Source organism: Ambystoma mexicanum, chromosome 12, assembly GCF_040938575.1.
Source record: "Ambystoma mexicanum isolate Mex_15411 chromosome 12, UKY_AmexF1_1, whole genome shotgun sequence".
Lineage (NCBI taxonomy): Eukaryota > Metazoa > Chordata > Amphibia > Caudata > Ambystomatidae > Ambystoma > Ambystoma mexicanum.
Window position 1 is genome coordinate 795630468 of NC_090936.1, and position 21363 is coordinate 795651830.

The window sequence follows — 21363 nt, forward strand, 5'->3', positions numbered from 1 at the left end:
TGTCCGTATCTCTGGAACCGTTTGGGCTAAGAACGAAATGTCTTTCATCTGAAAGCTTAGAATCTAGGCTTTCCAAGCAGCCTAGAACAGACTTCCTACTCCTTATACTTTTACCGCAATCGCGATTCTCGCACTCGCTAAATTTACAGCGATTTGCGATTTGGCCCAATTTCTTCATCTGTAGAAATCAGCAGCTTTTTGCTTCTCTTTGCTAAAATTCGTTTGCAATCTGCTAATCATTCATAGAGTATTGTTAAAGTGAGCCTGAACTAATACCAACACGCATCTCCCACTCACCCTGAATCTCTAGAGGGAATTAAAAGCATTTTCAGCATATTTCTCACTTCATTGCCACCACATTCAAAGCACTTGGGCCTGTGTTTTAAAACTCATACCGGTTTTCTCTAAGCTTGCTGGGGTGGGAATTGAATTTCGTATTGTATTTGATTGCATTCCTGAGAACTATGTGTGTTATTTCCATCTCCTTCCATTTCTTACATTGCATAGGGAAGGGGGGCGAATTGCCAGAGAAAAAGTGATTATCTTATCTTTTGCTAAAATCATATCAAGTATTTCTGTACTGCATTTTATTCCTCATTGCTTTTCCCTTGAAATCATAAAAGTATTTTGCTACTTTATCCATCCTATACTAACTCCTCATTGATTATAAAGAAGTGTGCTAGTGTCAGATTACCCATTGTTGATTAACATTATATTGATAAGGGCGATATTGATTATTAATTTATTATAAAAGCGTGGTATCTATATTTTGTTTTATTTCTCAAATAAACCTTTTAAACTTGCAAAACAGAACTACTTCTTGGCTCAGTGGGGTCAGGGGGATTCTAAGAGAGGGCTGTTATATAGGGGTAGTCATCCAGAACTCATGAACTGGACATAAAGATATATCAATAAGGGTTTCCATTCAGTATCCCAGACTAGGCATTGACTTAGCTGTAGTGTTGAATTAAATCCTCTTACAATTCCTCCCACAGAAACCTGGACTTCTTATCATATGTAACCAAGTTTCGCCAGTTGGCTGAAGAAACTGGCTGATCAGAAAATACAAAGTTAATCCTGTTCTGGAGGAGCCTATCAGAAGAATTAAAGGATGAGTTGGCTCACCAGCAACCTTTGCTGAGCTCGTTACTATGGTGCTTCAACTGGAGTATCGACTTCAAAAGCAAAATAATGAATGAAAGAAGTATCAGTACACCTGGACCACTTTGAATCCAAACCCTATGCCAGTACCAACATCCGATAAAACGAAAATGGACTCAGAGGAACCAATGCAAATAGTAATGGCTCAGGCATCTCTGTCAGAGGACAAGAGAAAACGACAATGAAGCCTGGGCTTTTGTACATACTGTGGAAATAAAGGACATCTGGTCAAAGAATGCCTTGTAGCTCCTGGACAATGACAAGGAAATGCTGTCTCCCATCCCTGAGTGTGAGAGTGGCTCACGAGAATATGCATCATCGCTTTCTACAGTCTCTAGGAAACAACCAGAAACAGATTTTTCTAGTCTTAAGAATTCCCTGTCTATTCCTTCTAGAGATACTTATGTAATACCTGCATTCATTTGTAGATTTTGGGGCCGCTGGCCTTTTTATGAATAGTCAGTGGGCCAATCAATATCATACACCTAGGAACATCAAAGAAACCTTTCAAACCATTGAGGGGGTTGACAGACAGCCATTAAGTTCAGGACTCGTTAAAAAACACATTCAAAATCATCATGAGGATTTGTGTACATGAAGAAACGTTATGTTTTGACCCTTCTAAAACAGTACATTACCCTGTGATTCTGGGAATGCATTGGTTAAAGAAGCACAATCCCTGCATGAACTGGTCACGCAGAACCTTAGCCTTAGGCTCAGAACACTGTGTTGGAGAATGCCTGATAACTAGACCAATCACAGAAGATGCTATTACTTCCACGGAAGACAAGCTAATGGTAGCACAGCTACATTCCATCTGTCAGGAATATTCATTTTTCTCCAAAGTCTTTATGGAATCCACTTATCCAGAGTTACTTCCTCATAGACATGTGGACTGATCTGTAGACAGACACCTGAAGAATGGTCTCATTGTTCCATTAAAAGCAGCCAGATGGGGGCACCCTTGTTTTTTGTGCCTTAAAAGGAGACCAGTGAGTTAAGACTATGTCTGCATTACAGGGGTCTGAACCAGATTACCAACAAGGATAAATATCCCCTGCCCTTAATTTCTGATAATCTAGAGGCCGTTTTCAGGGTCACGATATTCACCAAACTGGAAAGTGTATTAAAGATTTCTCAAAACAAATCTAGCCCATAACTGTCTTCTCCAAAAGTTAATCAAGGGGACAAATTCCTATTGACCTCACTGCTCTGCTTTTCATGTTAGAAAACGATGTTTCGGAAGCAACAGTAGGAGTAGTTCTTTTACATTCTCAAAGTGATGAACAAGAACATCCCCTTGCTTATTTCTCATGGTCATTAACTGCTCATGCAAGGAGATATGTTCTGGAGAAGGAATTACTAGCTCTAGAAATGTCTTGTCAGGAATGGAGATGCCTGTTGACAGGCACCAGATACCCAGTTGAATTCTCGACAGATCATAAGAACTTGCTTTCGTTACAGAATTTTGAATGTAGGAACAGTCGCCAGGTGTGTAGGGCCTACTTTTTTGCGCAGCATGATTTTTATGTTACTTTCAATCACAGAACCAAGAACATCATAGCTGATGCCCTGTCCAGGCCAGACTTATGTTCTACAGCCCCTCCATTTACATGTAAATGACTAGTGGCTGGAAAGAGGTTTCTCTTCTCAATTCAATCGTTTTTCCAATAAGTGCATGAAACTACTAAGGATCTCAATCTGTCTAGTCCTCCTGCATCTTGACCCCAACAGAATCTTCAGAACCATCAAGGATATCCCTTTAAAGGCATCTGACTATTTGTGGCCACAATGAACCTTCAGGAACTAGCGTTGTGCCTGTGCCATGATTATCCAGCAGCTGGGCACCATGACAAGAAGAGAACTAGTAGAATTCTCAGCAGATATTTTTGGTGGCCTCAATTGTGCTTTGATGTGGTACACCATGTTAAATCCTGCCCCAAATGTGCTCAAGGTATGGGGAAACTTTAACCAATTCCAATGCCAACGTATGACTACCATAATGGTTACTGTGGAGTGCTTTGTCCGATTGTCCCATTTTGATGCCTTGGTGCCATTTTTTAATTTTTTATTTACTTAGTTTAATCGCCATAGCAATTTTTATAAGGTGAAGAATAGAGAAAACATCGAAAGTCAAGTAGTTCTAGATGTACAAGTATGTAACAACGAGTTTGAACAAGGCTGCTTCGCCTGATGTCCTTGTCTAGTTCACCCGAATCAAGTCGCCCAACACCATAGTGGATGCTGCTGATTAGGATTGAATTTGGCCTTTATCATTGACTGTGGAAAAGATTGATTGCACAATTTTCCCTGTGGTTTTCACCCATGAGGTTTTTTCACCGCCAATCAGGCGAGTCCACCAAAGCTCCTCCTCATGAATCTGTGCTGAAGCTAGGTGGTGAAATAAGTAGGGAGTTCTTAAGTAGGACGTGCCAGGGCATGTCCGTAGTAAGTGACTTAATGATGCAATCTCAGCCAAGTTTCTGTAGAATCTGCATTTGTTTGAGTTTGAGAGTCCTCTCAGCATCAGAATTACGTTCGTCGGTAGGAGATTGAGACGGGCCCTCAAAAAAGTACTCTGTAGCATTCAATGAGGATATTTCTTCAGAAACAGCTGAGTTTCGTTCAGTTTTCTGGCCTGGGTCGGAAGATGCAATGTTATTTTGTATTTCGCTGCTGAGTCCAAAGTGAGAATCCAGTCTGTTTCAACCAACTTCTTTTTTATTTTTGTGGGGTTTTTAATTAATTCTTCCACAGAGCTTTGGATCGCTAGAAGTTGTTCTTTGCACTCTTGGTCCTACCGTGTAAGCATTTTACAGCGGCCATTTCTAAGCTCTGTATTTATCAGTGCAATTAGTGGTGGTCAGTTTGGTTCTAAGATCTTCCGGTAGAGCATAATGCTATTATGCGCCACAATAGCCTGTAGAGAGGTTCAGTTCTCGTCTGATTAGAGTAATCAGTGTTGATTTTGGGAGGTTTAGAACTGTTCTCCAAAAGAAGCTTTCGAGTGTCGACCAGATGGTTTTCGTTAAGGTCGGCATTGCCTCTGCTCCATAGGTTATGGAAGGTATCACTTTTGTCCTATAAAAGTTGATAGTGGGCTGAAGTGAGAATCGTCCATATTATTTGTCCCCCATTTTCGCCTGGGAAGTCAAGTTTCTTATTTTTGTGTGGAGCACAGACTGCATAGCTTTTTCCATTTTAGAGCTGTCTAACATAACTCCCAGATATTTAAATTCATTGGTGAAATTACCTTCAGCTTTAGAAATGGTGATGACATTTCTGCATGGTGTTTTTCATCTCCATTGGCTACCAACCTCTATAGTTTCTGACGGGGACCCCAATATATCTCCAGGTTTTGGATATATACATGCACCATACTCTAGATAGAAAGAAACCTGTCCTCGGGATAACACCCCCAAACCAATGTAGCTACAGAATGTGTCAAGCAGGTTCTTGACAACTGGGCCCAACTATTGCCCATTGCTGAATTTGCATATACTAACGCATAGCATTCTTCCTTGGATACCTCTCCATTTTTTGCCACTTATGGATTTCATGTTTGCTGGACAGCCTTGTCCCCCAACGCTGGCACCCAGAGTTGACATGATGGTTGTCAACACCCAAGAAGGCCACAAACACCTTTCAAGGCCATTACACAAAGCCCATAAAACTGTGAAGAAATGTGCTGATTTACACAGAGCTCCTGATCCAGCTTTCTCTATAGGATGTCATGTCTGGTTGGCCTCGAAACATGTCCTTTATCATTTTGCGCCTTTTCAGCTAGCACCTTGATATTTCAGACCATTCCAAGTGTTACAACAGATCAACCCTGTAGCCTTTCGTCTGCAGTTACCCCCTACGTGGTAGAAAATACATCTGGTCTTTCATGTTCTTGTCTGCTCCTGGCCCATTTCCTCTCCTCTATGGACCTCGAGGAACTCACGGACCAGAGCTGGGAGAACTTTGATGCTTAACTAAATTAAGCACCTTTTGACCTGGGCACCTTTGTACACTAAGAGGAGATAGCATTCCTGTACCTAAGTTTGTGTACTTCCCTGTTGTGGGAAGTTCAGTGTAGAGCTCCAGTTTAGTACAATTCTTGTACTATACTTGCAGCACTCTTTAAAGCACAAAGACATTAATTGTGGGCAGAGGCTTTGCTCGGGGAGAGCTGAAGGAGTTATAGGTCCGGATCTTTTGGATGTATCCCCGGATAGAAGCTCAGATGGCACAAGCAAAAGGCTAGCTAGCTCGGAGTACCGACAGTCCCGACATTAGCGTAGCCCTGGATCTTTTCTAGACCTAGCAACACCGCTGCTTATGGCACTGTTGTTGCTCAGCATTTCACTTTCAGCATCTGAGGAAGTCTTAGGAACAGCCGCTTCTGGTTCTTGCTTGAGCCATGCAACACTTCTCTGTCCCAAAACTTGCTAGGTCAGTTGAACCTACCCAGAGAGCCAGTTGAGAAATCTTGCTTTGAAGCCATCCCCACTGTTCAAGTCATTTTGAGCAGCTCACCACATGAGTACGTGTGAACCAATCTTCTGCTTCTGCTACATGGTGAAGCACCAAGAAGACATAATTGATGCTGTCCAGCCTTCTAAACAAGACTATGTTAGTGAATTGTGGGGAGTAGATGCCTTTCTCAAAGCCTTTTTCAGTATTCTGAGCCCCCCGCACCTGTGTGGTCCCAGCCTTGAACCATAGACACTGTCTGGAACCCCTTTCCCAACTTTACCCATGACATATTTAATGTAACATTTCTTTATTTTTTCTTTCATTTGTGTCTACATTTTTCCCATTATAGTTCCCAGAGTATACAGTCTCTAGTATGGACTCTGCATTAACTCTGTGCTTTCCTTAAGAGAGGTGGTGATTTAGTGTTTTTAAGTGTTATCTGTGGTTTGATGAAAGTTCCTATTTTTATTGAATCCTGCTTGGACATTCCTTTTAGTTTAGCATTTACCGTGCCATAGTTGTTTGGATTATTCTTCTATTGCAGAGTATAGCATGCCCTTTGCCAATGCTACCAATCTAAATGTTTAACAGGTAAACTGTTCACTTTCCATTTGTTTTACCTCTATGACAGAAACACAGCTGAGCCAAGTTATGCTACAGGCTTGGGCATAGCACATAGGAGCATTTCCTCTCACTTATAATTATTCTGGCCATATTCTTATTTCAACATAGATTGTACTCTGAAAAAAAACACCTTTCCGAACTCCTCTGACAGCTGCAGTCTAAGGAGCTGTGCACACCTCATTGCATGTTTCATTCTTCCATTCCCTACTGTTCCTCATGGAGCACCGTTCCCTACTGTTCCTCATGGAGCACCATGCCTTTCTGTTCCTCATGGAGCACAATTCCCTACTGTTCCTCACGGAGCACCATGCCTTTCTGTTCCTCATGGAGCACCATTCCCTACTGTTCCGCATGGAGCACCATGCCTTTCTGTTCTTCATGGAGCACCATGCCCTACTGTTCCTCATGGAACACCATTTCCCACTGTTGCACATGGAGCACCATTCCCTACTGTTCTGCATGGAACACCATTTCCCACTGTTGCGCATGGAGCACCATTCCCTACTGTTCCGCATGGGGCACCATTCCCCACTGTTCCTCATGGAACACCATGTCTTACTGTTCCTCATGGAACAACATTTCCTACTGTTCTGCATGGAGCACCATGCCCTACTGTTCCTCATGGAGCACCATGCCCTACTGTTCCTCATGGAACACCATTTCACACTGCTCCTCATGGAGCACCATTCCCTACTGTTCCGCATGGATCACCATTCCCCACTGTTCCTCATGGAACACCATGCCCTACTGTTCCTCATGGACCACCATTCCCTACGGTTCCTCATGGAGCACTATTCCCCATTGTTCCTCATGGGGCACCATGCCCTACTGTTCCTCATGGAACACCATTCCCTACTGTTCCGCATGGAGCACCATGCCCTACTGTTTCTCATGGAGCACCATTCCCCACTGTTGCGCATGGAGCACCATTCCCCACTGTTGCGCATGGAGCACCATTCCCCACTGTTCCTCATGGAACACTCTGTCCTACTGATCCGCATGGAGCACTATGCCCGACTGTTCCTCATGGAACACCATTCCCTACTGTTCCTCATTGAGCACCTGGCTGAATTTTGATTTCAGACTCACATAATGGTCTACTCCCTGTTCCTTCCATTGATCCCCCTCCCCCTCTCCACTCTCCTGCGCGAATGCAGTACCTTCCCTTTTTAGTTTCTTGTACAGTGCAACATTTCCTGCCAACTGGCTCTGCTCTATAGACATTCCTATATATATGCATCATGTTTAAACTTAGTCATGCTGACCATCTGGTTGTATTCCTTGAGACCTGGTACATTAGCCCTTCACTCTTTAAATGTTTACTTATTCACTTGGTATGTTGTCTTGTTTGCTGTTAATAGTGGTGTATCGAAATTGCGTTTAAAAACATCACATTTAAATAAATTCAAAAACAAAACATTGAATTTAATTAATAGTGAGCACAGTTCGAGCGAGCTCAAACATGTAATGTTGAAAATAACAGGCAGTAAATATAAGGAGAAAAAAGCCTAAATAGCAGGCAAGCTGTAGATAGTCTTACCATGTTTAATTTGGTAAAGTCTACTAATGCACGTTTTGATAATGTAACGAACAGCTCTGGAGTTTTGCGGCCATTTTCTTAACTCGTGGTACCTTTTACTGCAGCCGCGCTTTGATAAAGTAGGTTACCCGATTTACAGCATCTCAAAATATAGACTTGGCACCAGCAATTACTGTAGATGCCGCAAAGACATTACGGTCTACATCCTGTGTTATAGACAGGACCGCCACATAATACATAGTTTAGTGGTTAAGCAGGTGCTATAGAATTAGGACCTATACTCAGGGGGCGATGGGAGGTGAATTAAGGACTTGTGTATAAGAAAACAACATCCTATTTTTACATTTTTTTTCAAGCATTGTGGCTGGGGTTGAGGGAACACAGGTGATCTCCCCAATAAAGATAAAAAGAAGCAAATGAAAGGTGTGACGTTTTGCAGCAATAGGCAACAGGCTTACTGTACCCATCACATAAGAAAATCAATTTTCAAGGATTCAATGTAAAAAAAAGATTTTGACCAAGGCCATATTAGGATGGCAAGTTATTGAATCGTTATCCGTGCTTTTGACTTCATGTGAATGAAAACGGATGTTTATATACTCAAAGATTAATATCCGGATCTGTTGTATGAACTACTCCTTGGCAGAATACAAAGGAATAGACAAGGAAATAAACAAAATACTTACTCCAATAAGGGTGCAATGGGAAGAGCTTGTGCACTAACACGTAAAGGGCCACATGTTATGTACTAGCTCAGTGATTGGCTTCTAACGGCGCTCAGCCACTCCTATGTCATATTATCTCGCAATTAGCAATTTCAAAATATAAACCTTAAGGGTGAGATAACCCTTGACTTGTAGTAGGGGTCTCTACGTTGATGGTTGAACACTGGACATTTGTCTTTTTAATGTTTTGATAAAGAAATGTTTTTGTTTTAGGAATGACATATCAAGCAGAAATATTAATACGAGTGAAACATCGTTATTATTGACGGACCTGGAAAATAACAACGATTACAGTGCCTACATAACAGCAAGCACTAGATTTGGACCTGGAAACGTAAAAACGCAAACAGCAAAATTCAGAACACAAGAAGGAGGTAACTTTTTATTGAATTAGAAATCGAGGAGAAATCTGAAGATGTATGTTTAGCTTTGATTTGACTTCTTGAATCGCATGCAAATCTCTAGCGTTTTAGGAGGCTTTTTGTATTCACAGCAGTACAGGCGCTATACAAATCAAATACAATCAGACGTAGGACCTCATTTTAAATTGGATGTAGGGGAAATGGAGATGTAAATCTGAGGTGGAATGCGTTTATGCCTCCATTTCCTGCTCTGCCCCATTTTGATGCTGACAACGCCAGATGAGGGCATGGAGTGGAGGTCAGTTCTCCGCCGTGCTCACCTCCTCTGTCTTGTGTGAGCCCTTACTTTCACACCTGCGTGAGAATTTCATGAAGGCGTAAAACAAATGAATTTCTATGCTCAAATCCATCCAGATTCCATAAGAAGCCATTAGCCAACCCTGCATGCAGGGTGTGTTCACCTGTCTACTAGAGGACGAGTAAAAAGGAAGGAAAAGCGAGTTGTCCTCCCTTTTAACTCTTTCGTTTTCCCCTCCGCTTCGTGGACGTTCAAAATTACATTCAGGGGACCCCACAGCACATAAATGCTAATGTTTGTGGTACCCTTCATCTTATTTAGAATGCTGTAAAATGAGGCTAGTAGTATCCAATTTTGTGAAGATTTTCTAGCTTACTTAGATAACCAATAGGGTGTGCCTATTTGAAAAACTCTATTTCCCCATCTTTGATACATTCAATGGACAGGCAACTTTGTTTAATTAACATTGACATTGCATAAATAAAGCCAATGTATAACCTTTTTTAAAAATATGTTTTTGGTACTTTTATTTGTAAAATATACATGCGCGTGGCCCTGAACAAATCACTCCCAGGTATAAACAAACCTATCAGTTATAAAAGGAATAAGAGCAATATAAATATTAACACATTCCAATCACTTCAAATATATGTGGAATTGAAGATGTCGATGACAACTGATTTGATTGGGGAAATATTCCATCAAAGGGTTCTGCGTGAGAACTGATAGCCAACAAGATGCAAGACTGAGTTTTCAATGATACTCCTCTCAACCCAGCGGTGTAATGTATACCATTCTTAAGAGGCGGCCATCTACAATATTATGCTGTGCAGTGCCATGCCTGCGCTGTACCAAGGGAACTGAGTTGCAGAGGATGATGTGGGAGAGGGACGATCAGAGGGAATCACACACAGCATAAATGGGCATGACTCCCTCCTGATACCAAACAATACCTGGCCTCCTGCCACTCTTCCTCACCTGTCATGTGTTTGTCCACCCAAAAATCAAACCCAATCATGGAATGCTGCCACCTTCCCACACGTCCACCATATTTGTTTTCCAGTCCCACTCCCAAACTAGGCATGATTTGGTGCATTGCCCCCCTCCATCACCCACAGCATGACTTCAACATACTCCCACCTTTTGGCTCTAAAACAAACCCTGCCTTCCTGCCACCCTTCCCCACCTCCCTTGTGTTTATCCACTCACCTCGCTCAAAACAAAACCAAAATGTTGCTTGCCGCCATCCACCTCCCGCAGCGGTTCCACCCCTCCCTGTTAGTGTGTCCCCACGAAGGAGCAGGAACGATTGAAAGTGAGAGAGACAGCCTATCTGCGATGGGTGCACAATCCTGAGGTTTTTATTATTTCTGTTATGCAAAATGATGCTTGTTTTCTCCCACACAAAGTGAACTCTGCTAAACAGACCTCCATTTCCAAATGCTTCATGCAAAATATATAGTTCACACATGTATAACTGGCTGGGCTCTCTCTCCTGACACACCAGAAGTTGCAGTGTGAGTTGGCATCATGGCAGCCACAGAGTAACATATGTATTCCTGAAACAGCATTCTGGAACCAAATTCTTTCCCACACAGATGGGCTACTTTTAACATCAGGAACCCCTGTTTCAAACTACTGTGTATCTCCATAGCCTGGCAGAAGAACCTACATTTAAATACGAGTTAAATGTAAATGTGAAGCGATGTCAAGTTTAATAAAGTGGGGTATGAGGAAATGTAGTTATAAATGCCAAAACCCATCTGATGTAATTTCTTTGATAAACTGGTTTCCTGTGACCCCAGCAGCTGTCAGAAACCTTTGCTGTGAAAGCTTGATACCTTCCCAGGTGGACAGGACTTACACCCAGAGGGTGGAGTGGGGGGCTAGATACTTCAAAGGACATTCTAAAGCACACAGGCCAGTCACCCCAGGGGGATCATTGCTAGATCCTTTTGATCTCGGCATACAGGAGAGTTGCAATGTAGCTGAAGAAGGTATCTGTACACTGAAAGAAGGGTCCCACCAGCTTGAAAATGATTGGCCACACCTCCATCCTGGGGTCCCTTTCCAACTTCCTTCAGACAAGGCCCCTTTGGGAGCTGACATCAAAAGGCAAACCCCATGTTACAACCTCAAGGAGTAGCCCGCCACAGAAGGCTTGAGATGGGTCAATACGCTGTGAAAATATGACTGTAGAAGGGGGTAACCCCCATGAGTTGCTTCATCTTGGAATTGAATTGGAACAACCATCTAAAAGAGGACTTCACTGCAGCCGTGTTGGGGTTAAGTTCCCAAAGCTCCCAGTCATTGGGAAAAAGAAAAAGATTTCCAAGAAGGGATAAAGACCCACCTGCTTCCCGCTTCAAGGGAACATTTGAAGTGACCTGCTGCTGGAAACGGCCTGCCTGCTGCTTGGACACAAGTACCCAGGGCTCTGCCTGCTAAAGTGACAAAACCTACAATTAACCCTGTCAACCATCTGGGCTGGGAAGGACGCATGATGGGCTCACCCTTTCTTCAGAGACCCCAGACAGGTTTTCACAGCACCCCAGGACGAAAATGAAGCTGTGTTTAACTCTATCAACACGTGAAGCTGATCTGAGCCATTGCGAGTCCCTTCAACAATTTTTGAGCCATTGCAAAGACTCAACAGAACTGGGTTTGACACCCTACAATTCGAAACGCTGCTTGAAACTTGTCGACTTGACAACTCATGCGTGTTCCCAGCTTCTTCAAGCTTCCAGCCATTGCTGCTGCTGAACCACTAGGTGCCATTAAACCCAGCCGAGCCATGCTGAAGTTAAATCTCTGCATTCACACATCGATTTACCGTCAAGCCTTTGAATCGTGCGGATCGGAACATCGCTGCTTGTCCCAGCTTCTCCAAGCCATTTCTGTTTGTTGAATTGCAGTGTTTTCTGTATCTTGTCAAACCAGCTCGAGCAATTCGACCCCTGACTCAACCCATCCGATAGTGCCAAGAGGCCCAGCCTGATGGCATTCAGCCCCTGAAAGAAATTATTAAGGTATCTACAATTGTTCTGTCTCCCTTGCCTTTTTCTGCGGGCCCTACTAGCATTAAAGAGACCACTATTTACCTTAAAAGACATACTCCTGAGCATGAACCTGCCATGCATACCATATGCCTGGATACCTATGTTCATCTTAGCCATCAGGAGTGGGTTGATGGTGTTTTTAATGGTTTGTCCTTTTAATGTAGTTAAAGTCTTATGTTTTGATAGAACCGTGATTAGACATTTCTTTTTTTACCACATTGCTACTGTTGTGTGGATGCTTCCTTGCCAGCTCACACCCTCTTGAAGAGTACCACCTGTCCTCTGGCTAGGCTCCTTGAAAGATGTGAAGGAGGTGCACCATTCATGTTGTGCATTTATGATTGAGACCACTGCTTTTTAGTAGTATGGAGTCTAGAAACCATTTTTAACCTGTGTACTCTGTTGTAGTATAGTCCTGTCTTGCCACTGGCCTGGGTGCTTGCTGTAAGAATGTTGGTGCATGAATGCAGCTCAGGAGAATGTTGGGTGGATCTGTGTGTGAATGTTCTGAGTGTGTGAGTTGGGGGCCTGAGCTGAGGATGGCTGGATGGCCGGTGGGTCTACTCCTTTGTCAGTAATGTCTATACCTATCTATGTTACGGTCAGTGTCTACATGTGACTGTAAATACCTACAAAGAGTAACCAGAGTAATGTACAGGTTGTATATATGTGAAATAAAGCCTACCTGGAACTAATCTAGACTACAGCTGGTCTGTGTTTCAGTGATGCATCCTGAATGTCTAGTATAAGGCTTTACCATAAGCACACCAAAGAGAAGGGGGGTTCACGTGAATCAAACCATAGAATAAAACAACCGAATGAAATGCTCATTGTATAGGCGCTGGATGAGAGGATAGACCAGGTCAAGGCGAATACATTTTTTTTTCAATTAATCTTTAATAAACATATATTCAATTCTATTACACATAGTACTGAAAACACAATAAAAACAGCATAAAACACACAATCAATATTAAGCATATCTAATTAAAGTGCATATTGGTTTACTAGACGTCCTAAAGTGTAAAATGGACACACTGTGCATAAGATGATTCAAAAACATATTGCATCAGAGGACAGCTTGAATCTCCAATTAATGCCCAATCTATATTTAAATTCAAAATTACATAACCAGAGTAAGGCAAAGAAGAGAGAAAAAATAAAAAATATAAAGAAGGAAAATAAGTGAAGAAAAATAAACAGAAAATCATATATGTGTATATGACGGGCACCATCCCACACATGTCAAGACAATCAATGTTTCCTGTAGGATAAATAGGTTGTCCCCAAACAACAAATCAATTGTATTATACAAAGACAAATAGAGATGCATCAGTATATACTAAAACGGATGCAAAACTTGTCTCCAATCTGACCATAGTAGTCAGAATATATTGATTCACGTGAACCCCCTTTCTCTTTCGTGTGCTTATGGTTCTGTGCTTCCCCTGGGTTCACGTTGTTGGGGATGCCTATCCTGGATTACTAGTATAAGGCTTTAGAACATACTCCTTCAGAGCTGTAGTCGTTCCGTCACAGCAAGCTTGTCAGTTTTACACACCAGTGGCTGCTGGGCTAGTGTAGAGTTTGGCATTGGCGAGCACTGGAGCTACGGTTGTTTAAAGCTGACATGCTTACAACTCCTGCACTGTAAAGGGGCTGTTCAGTTTGGTCTAAGTAAATCTGGGAAGGCAGAAAACCTGCTGTATCACCCTAATGTGACATCACAGCAGTAGAATATACTTCGAATATTACATTGCCAAGACGTCATAGTAGGAAGGAACTGGATGTTGAAACACATATTTGATAATGACAGGACTGTAGTAAAATGTTGAGTTATCACCTTCTCTCTTACACAATCTCATATGTACTATTAAGTAGCCGCATCATGATGTTAAACTTTCCTTTATCCTGAAAATAGTGCATTCACTTCATTAATTGCAGCATATCGATGTATGATGACATTTGAAAATGTATTTAAGTTTGCCTATAAGGACATCTGAACACTCAATTCCCAGTCAGCTTCTTTATTTGTTTTTTTCAGCCCCAAGTGACCCTCCGAGGAATGTCTCATATACAAACTTGACATCTACATCAATTCTTGTGAGTTGGAGCCCTCCTTCAAAGCCCAATGGTCTCATACAGTATTATACAATTTACTACAAGAATCTCTCACACATATTGATGCAGGTAAGTCCTTGTTCTAATTAACTGTGTTTGTTTTTATGAAATCAAAAGCAGCTTTACAACTTCTTTTATTAGGAATCTCATCAAAAACGATTTTATGTGTTCGTGTGCTTGATCAAAATGCCTACATAACAGTGCAGTTATGTTGTCTCTTGAAGATTACGTTTGTTTTGCTTCACGTGATGATTTCGAAATTTAAATTGCATTGTGGCAATAACCCCCACGCGGGGGCGAACATGGCTGGTAATAGCCTGCCAACCCGAGTTTAGGGAGGCCTGAACCTTCCTGTATTTTAGGTGAAGGGTGTGTCTATGTTCGAAGAGTCTTTTGACCTTCCGATTTACAGGCTTCAAAAAGCCTGACGATGATCCAGTATTGACAGGACATGATTTGACAGAGTTTGTTGATCAGCTGCGTTGTGAAGAGGCAGAGATAAATAGATATGTGTCACACAAACTGCTCTTTCAGGAGTCCATGCTGATCAACAACCTCTCCTCAAGCTCAAACCCAAGATGAAGTACCTTAAAAACCGTGGTTGAGAAACATAAAGCATCAGCCCCAGAAAATAGACAGATAATTGGCTTATGTGAACATGAACTATGCATTCAAAACCCCACATTAAAGCCTACCTGCCTGTCACACAAACAACGAAACAACAGCAAGCTTTCCAAATGGGATCCCTCTGACATTGATGAAGATTACCACCACATAATAGCACCATAATATCATAGTTGTAATGTAGCTTGGGTGGAATGTGCGGACGTAATGGTTCGTGTGGAATGTGGTGCCCTGGTGTTCGGAGAGTCACTATTGGGAAAAGGAGATCAGTTGTTGATGTGAGTGGCTGTGGGGAAGCCCAGTTTTCCTCTTCTGATGTTGTGTCTTCATGTCCCCTACCATCTCGTGTGTTGGGTATAACCTGAAGACTTGCAGACCAGGGACAATAAAGAAACTGTCAATTTACCTTGAGCCGGACGTCCCTTCTTTTCTACACTGGCGACAAGGATGGGATGGTAGGAGGATCCTGTGTGTTACATCCAGGACTCCTGGGGGGGGGGGGGGTGCAGCTGGTTCAGGACACTGCCCCCATCTACCTTCCCCACACCCAGACATGCACTGTGGCTTGGTGCTGCTGCCACGAACAGTGTGAGCTGAGGCCGGAGTGTGGATCTTGGACAGTGCACATGCCAAGCTTGGGTACAGGATTTCCCAGCGCAAGCTTCAGTTTCTGTGACTCGTGCGTCGCGACTCTGAAGAGTTCTGGCCTGTGTCAGTTGCTGGACATGGAGCGAGAGCTGGAGGAGGTGCGCAGAGAGTACCGGTCTGGGCCAGCGAGTGAGAGGGTGTCCCTTTTTCACAGCTACACATGTCTGCCTGAGGAGATCCGGCCTACGTTTGTGGGTACCCCGGTCCTTTCCCAGAGGCTGGGCAGCGCAGAGCGAAGAAAGGCCAAGTAGTGAGGAAAGTAACGCTTAAGGAGCTGTGGGCAGTTCCTTTGCAGATTATGGCCTAGTGGTGTCTGCAACAGAGTTTATAGTGTCGGCCTCTTCTGGTCAAGTGGTGACATCACAGTTGTGTGGGGCGCTGAGGGCTGGTCACGTGGATGGCCGTTGGTGCGCCTGCGGGTCATGTCCCATTTACAGTGTCCTGGAGCTCATGTTTCCCATGAGGAGTTCTACAACAGCTGGAACTGGATTTGCCTGCAGGAGGAGTGACTTGCAGGGGCGCAAGGGGGAGTGCGCGGTCTCATTGACGGTGTCAGAGAAGAAGTGCACCAGCAGCCCCTGTCAAGGGGTACAGTGTGCCGTGGGCACAGTGTGGAGTGTCCCGAGAGCAAGGAGCAGCCCCTGGTGGGGCAAGGAGCGCTGAGTGCTTTTGAATTTTTGGACTATGCCCTGGGAAGTTTCTGTGAACCAGCGGAACGCGATCCTGGGTTGGGCTGCGTTAGCAGTATGTGTATGTTAAGGGCCTGTTTCAGTTTGTTGTGTTTACGTTGTGGCCCATGTTTAGGTGTATAGGTTGCTCTAGCATGGAGTAAGAGTGTTTTATTTCTGTTCCAAGGCCGTTGTTTGTGTCCTGTGGTTCCTCTTTGTTGTGGCCTCTGTTTTCCGGGTTTAGCTTAGCCTTGGGAAATGAAATATAATGCAGCATTGGGTATTTGGGGTCGGATCTATCTACTCTAGGGGTGGTTTGATTGTTCAGACTTGTGGCAGGAAGTTCAGACGTTTTTGGGATTTGTTTATTGTACTAATTAAAGGTACTGGACATGAGGGTGGATGGGCCAGTTCTGGGACTGGAATTTTCAAGTCTTCATTCACTTCGGACATGTGGGTGGAGGGCCCGTATGGGATTCATTCATTTCAGACATGTGCGTTTTAGGGTTTGTGTATTGGGTCCAATTTGTGCATTTGGGTTTCTTTACATGTAGGGTCCGCGTTCAAGTATTATGGGTACATTTTCGAGAGACATCGAGTTTTGGAGGTGTCGGTGCACGTTGACCCTCCAATGGGTGTTGTACGGTGAGGAGGTGTTTTCAGTGCACGTTGCTGGTGCTTTGAGTATCGTGTTACATATGGTGGCCGTTGTTGAGTTTTCATGCTGCCTCTACATGCGTGTTATGGACAAATGTCCTGTGCGGTGTTGAGTGTGTGTGGGTGTTTTATGAATGGTCACATCCATTCGGGATTAGAGGTGCGTGTTAAGTGGTGAGTTTTTGCAGACGTGTTGGATGCAATGGCGCTACAATGGTGTGCATTTAGGGGTGGCGCGTATCTGTTGAGCATTTCACTTAAGGTTTTTTGGGTTCTCATATTTAAGTGAGTTACACTCTGTGGTGTAGGAGTGAGAAGTTGTGGTGGTTAGTTGGTGTTTGGGTCATGATAACCTTCTCTAGATGCTTGAGCAGGTTTTTTTTCATTTGTTCCATCGGGAGCAGTTCATTTTCTGTTTGGGAGCCCCGGGGGCGAAGGGGTCAGGAGTTTAGGGTATTGAGCAGGGTGTCATGCCTGTGCTGTGAGGAGTGGGAATTTCCGGTTTAAGGAATGTGTGCCCCGTCGGTGTAGGGGTATTGGTGTTTTATCTGTTCCTGTTTGAGGGCCTGTCGGTGTAGTGGTAGGTGTTTTATGGTAACCTATGTTTAGTGGTGTGCCCTGCTGAGGTTGAGTCCTCCAGTTTTTCGGGGTTGTGCCCTGTTTATTGGTTTTCCCCATTGCCTACCTTCAATGGAACATAAGGTGGGTGATGTTGGTGGCAAGTTGTTGTATTATCTGTGGTGCAAGATGCCTGTGAACGTAGTTGGTGTTTTGTGTTTGGATGATGCGGTGTGGTCAGGTTTTTGGTGGTTCAAGTATTGAGCCCTCGACGGTGTGGGTTGTGCGGTGTAGTTGCTCGCAGTTGAGCTGGTTTTGTGCTCCGACGTGGCAGGTCAGAGGCTCTGGGGAGCAGCCCAGGGTGGAAGGAGTTTGGGGCATTGTTGGTTTGGTAGGTTACATGGTGTGTTATTTTGAACTCTGGTACACTTGGGTGTGGCAGACCTGAGGTCCCGAGGGGCTGCTCCGGACTAGTGGTAGTTCATTTTTTTGTTTTTAGTCCTCAGTGGTTCCTGTCAAGGGGTTTGGTTCGGTTCTTTTGATGAGGTTGCCCTTTTTCCACTTCAGCGGGTGTGCCTCAGTGGTGAGTGGTTGTGTGGTTGGTGTAGTGTGGAGTTGATGTGTGGGTGCTGGCAATTATTTGGTCTGGTTGGTCTGACGAAGGATTTCCTTTTTAGTGTTTTCCTTTTTCCGTGCTGGGTCTTGGTGCATTGTTGGCCGTTTTGTACTGTGGGTCTGGTGCGTGTCTGTGTGCCGGACAGAGTGTAAATGGTGCTTGTCACTTTTTGCCATTTCGTTGTTGCAGTGTTCCCAAGGAAGGGGGAGGTGTTGTAATGTAGTTTGGGAGGAATATGCGGATGTAATGGTTTGTGTGGAATGTGGTGCTCTGATGTTTGGAGAGTGACCGTTGGGAAAAGGAGAGTAGCTGTTGAGGTGTGGGGAAGCCAACATTTCCTCTTCTGATGTCTTCGTGTCCCCTACCATCCTGTGTGTTTTGTATAACCTGAAGACCAGGGACAATAAAGAAACTGTCAACTTACCTTGAGCCGGACATCCCTTCTTTCCTACACAGTCTTTCAGAAAGGGAGGACTCAGCTAGGGTAGGTGAAGGCACAGAGAAGCAGCCCCAAGAGAGAACAACACTCACAACAATACACTATTCTGCCCTTGCATGGCTAGGCCGTAGGGATGCCATCCTGCCCCCTTTAGGAATCTCCCTAGAGTGAGAAACTGCTCTATCAGTGGCACAGATAGGAGAAGACGAGACAGTTTGTGCAGAACCCAAACCTCTCAAATTTTGAAATATTTGACCAAGTTAAACTTTTGTTGTTTTTTCTGAAGCTCAAACATGAGTTTCAAGCAAGTTCTACTTTGCCTCTTTATGAAGACGGGCACATAGAAACTAGGAACACTTGGTGGTTGGCATTTTAAATGGAAGCGGGGATACCTCTGAGCTCTGACTACTAGTTAGGGAATAGAATGTGTGTAGGTAGGGGGAACTAATAATGATGTAGGTTAGAATACAATCAAATCAATGGTAGGATAACAATAGAATTGGGGAATTATGGTAGAATTTCCTGGTGTGTTTGGGGAGGACATGATTTGTTGGTGGAGGAGGTTCACCACTCCGGTGGGAGAGAAGGTGCGTGAGGAACATGTGTGTTTATAGACAGAGGAGAAGGCCAAAGCAGTGTTAGCTACATATTGGCCCTCATTACAACTCAGGCGGTAAGGGGTTTACGGCGCCGTAAACAGCGCCGACCCTTACCGCCTGAGTACGAGGTCCCTTAGCGCCATGGCGGACTTAACACCTGCTTTTAGCAGGTGTTAAAATCCATGGCGCTAAGGGACCATGGAGTTAATTACGCCACCGTAATTTACCGTGGCGTAATTAACGCCTTCCCCACTCCCATTATGCCCTATGGGGAAAAAATGGGAATGGGGAAGGGTAAATGGGGATTGGGGACTTACCGCCCCGCCAAGGTCGGAATGGGGCGGTAAGTCCGCCAACCACCATGGCGAAACGTAGTTTACGCCATGGTGGTAAAGTCACGGCCCAGACGGTAACTTACCGCCTGGGTCGTAATGAGGGCCATTGTTTTGTAAGCAAGGAGAACAGGAACGCAGTGTTAATGCGCATGCGTCTTTTGCAGGCAGAAAAGGCCAAAGAAGATAGAGCTCACGTTTGTTTTGTAAGCAGAGGATAATGCCAAAGCAGTGTTAAGCACACATGTTTTATAAGAGTAGACAACACCGGAGTATTGTATGCACATATCACTTTTCTGGCAAAGGGGAGTTCCAAGGCAGTGTTAGTTAGTCACACGCACCTTTTGTTTGCAAGGAACATTTAAAGGAATGGTTTGGCATACATGTGTTTTGTAGGCAGAGGAGTAGCTCAAAGCGGTGTTGGGCGCACATGCGCTTTGTAGGCAGGTAGAAGGTCAAATCATTGTTAGTCACACATGCCTTTTGCAGGAAAGGAGAATTCCAAAGAAGTGTAAGGCACACATGTGCTATGTTTGCAGGGAGCAGTGTTAGACACACGTGTTTTGTAGGAGGAGGACACGGTGAATGCTGTGTTAGGCACACATGTTTTGCAGGTGGAGGAGAAGGCCAAACAGTGTTAGGCACATGTGTGTTATTTGACAGGGAGTATGTAAAAGCAGTGTTAGGCACAACTATGTTTTATAATAAGGAAGAACTCCGGGGTAATGTTGTGAAAACATGCATTTTGTAGGTGAAGAAGAATGCATACACAGTCTTATGCATGCATGTATATTGTTGGTGGGGAAAACTCCAAGGCAGTGCTAGGGACATATGTGTTTTGTAGGCAGAGGAGTAGACCAGAGCAGTTTTGAGCACATTTGCCTTTTGTATGAGGGGAGATGTCAAAGAAGGGTAAATAACACATATGTTTTTTAGATGAAGCAGAAGGCTAAAGGAGTGTTAGGCACATGTGAAGTTTGTAGGAGAGGAGCTGCCAAAAGCAGTGTTAGGGACACATGTTTTGTAGGTGGAGCGAAAGGCCAAAGCAGTGGGAACCCCAGCTGAATTTTGTAGGTGAAGGAGAATGGCAGAGCAGGGCTAGGCACACATGAATTTTGGGTGAGGAGAAGGCCAAAGTAGTGAGATCCAGGGGCACATTTTGTAGGTGGATGTCACAGATTGAATTTATGGGACGAAGAATTAGGCCAAGACCAGGTGCTTACTGTTTAAGGTTTTTATCAAGGACTAGGTTCAGGGATGGGCCAAGTTAAATATAAACAGGATCTTTCACAAATAAATAACAAAATAAAGGAAGGCCTTCTTCCACAGATGCCTTTTATGTCGGCTTTCCTAATCTCATGTTGAGTGGTCATGTTTTCGAGTCTCAGCTTTCACCGTTCCAACGTTGCAGAGGAGTTACCTCACACCCCCTGATTTGATACAGGTTAAAGGATGAAGCAAGTCCTTATTTTGCTCTTTTGAGTTATGGTGCAGGCTTCCTGGGGTCCCATACCCCAAGATAAAGCCAATTTTGATATTCTGTAGGACCCTCAGGGTTCTCCTTCAGATGTTGGAGTCAGCCAGGAGAGAGACAGAAGGACCAGTCCCTTTTAGTTTTGCTTCCTGACTATGTTCTCCACACCTCCTCTCTGGAACCTCTTACCTCTAGCTGACTAACCTGCTTCTGGCTCTTCAGCTCTTTTTTTAATACCCTTTAAAATATCTCTGATCTCTTTCTCTACTGCTTTGTTTTTCTCTTCCATTCCTCGTCAATGCCTATGCAATCTTCTTCACTCTCCTCCCCTGAAGACGTATTGTCCTCAGTCTCCTCACTCTTGCCTATCTCCCCCTCCTGCTGATCTTTCGCCTCT

The 21363-nt window shown here is 43.9% G+C and overlaps 1 protein-coding gene across 12 annotated transcripts in view; it reads left to right on the forward strand.

The window, feature by feature from the left end:
• PTPRQ (protein tyrosine phosphatase receptor type Q) overlaps window positions 1-21363 on the forward strand; it is a 2012995-nt gene that overhangs the window by 1205307 nt on the left and 786325 nt on the right. For all 12 annotated transcript variants that reach the window (XM_069629300.1, XM_069629298.1, XM_069629293.1 and 9 more), the window contains 2 exons: window positions 8725-8885; window positions 14275-14420. In XM_069629300.1, coding sequence (XP_069485401.1) covers window positions 8725-8885; window positions 14275-14420 — 307 coding nt within the window. The remainder of the gene's footprint in view (window positions 1-8724; window positions 8886-14274; window positions 14421-21363) is intronic.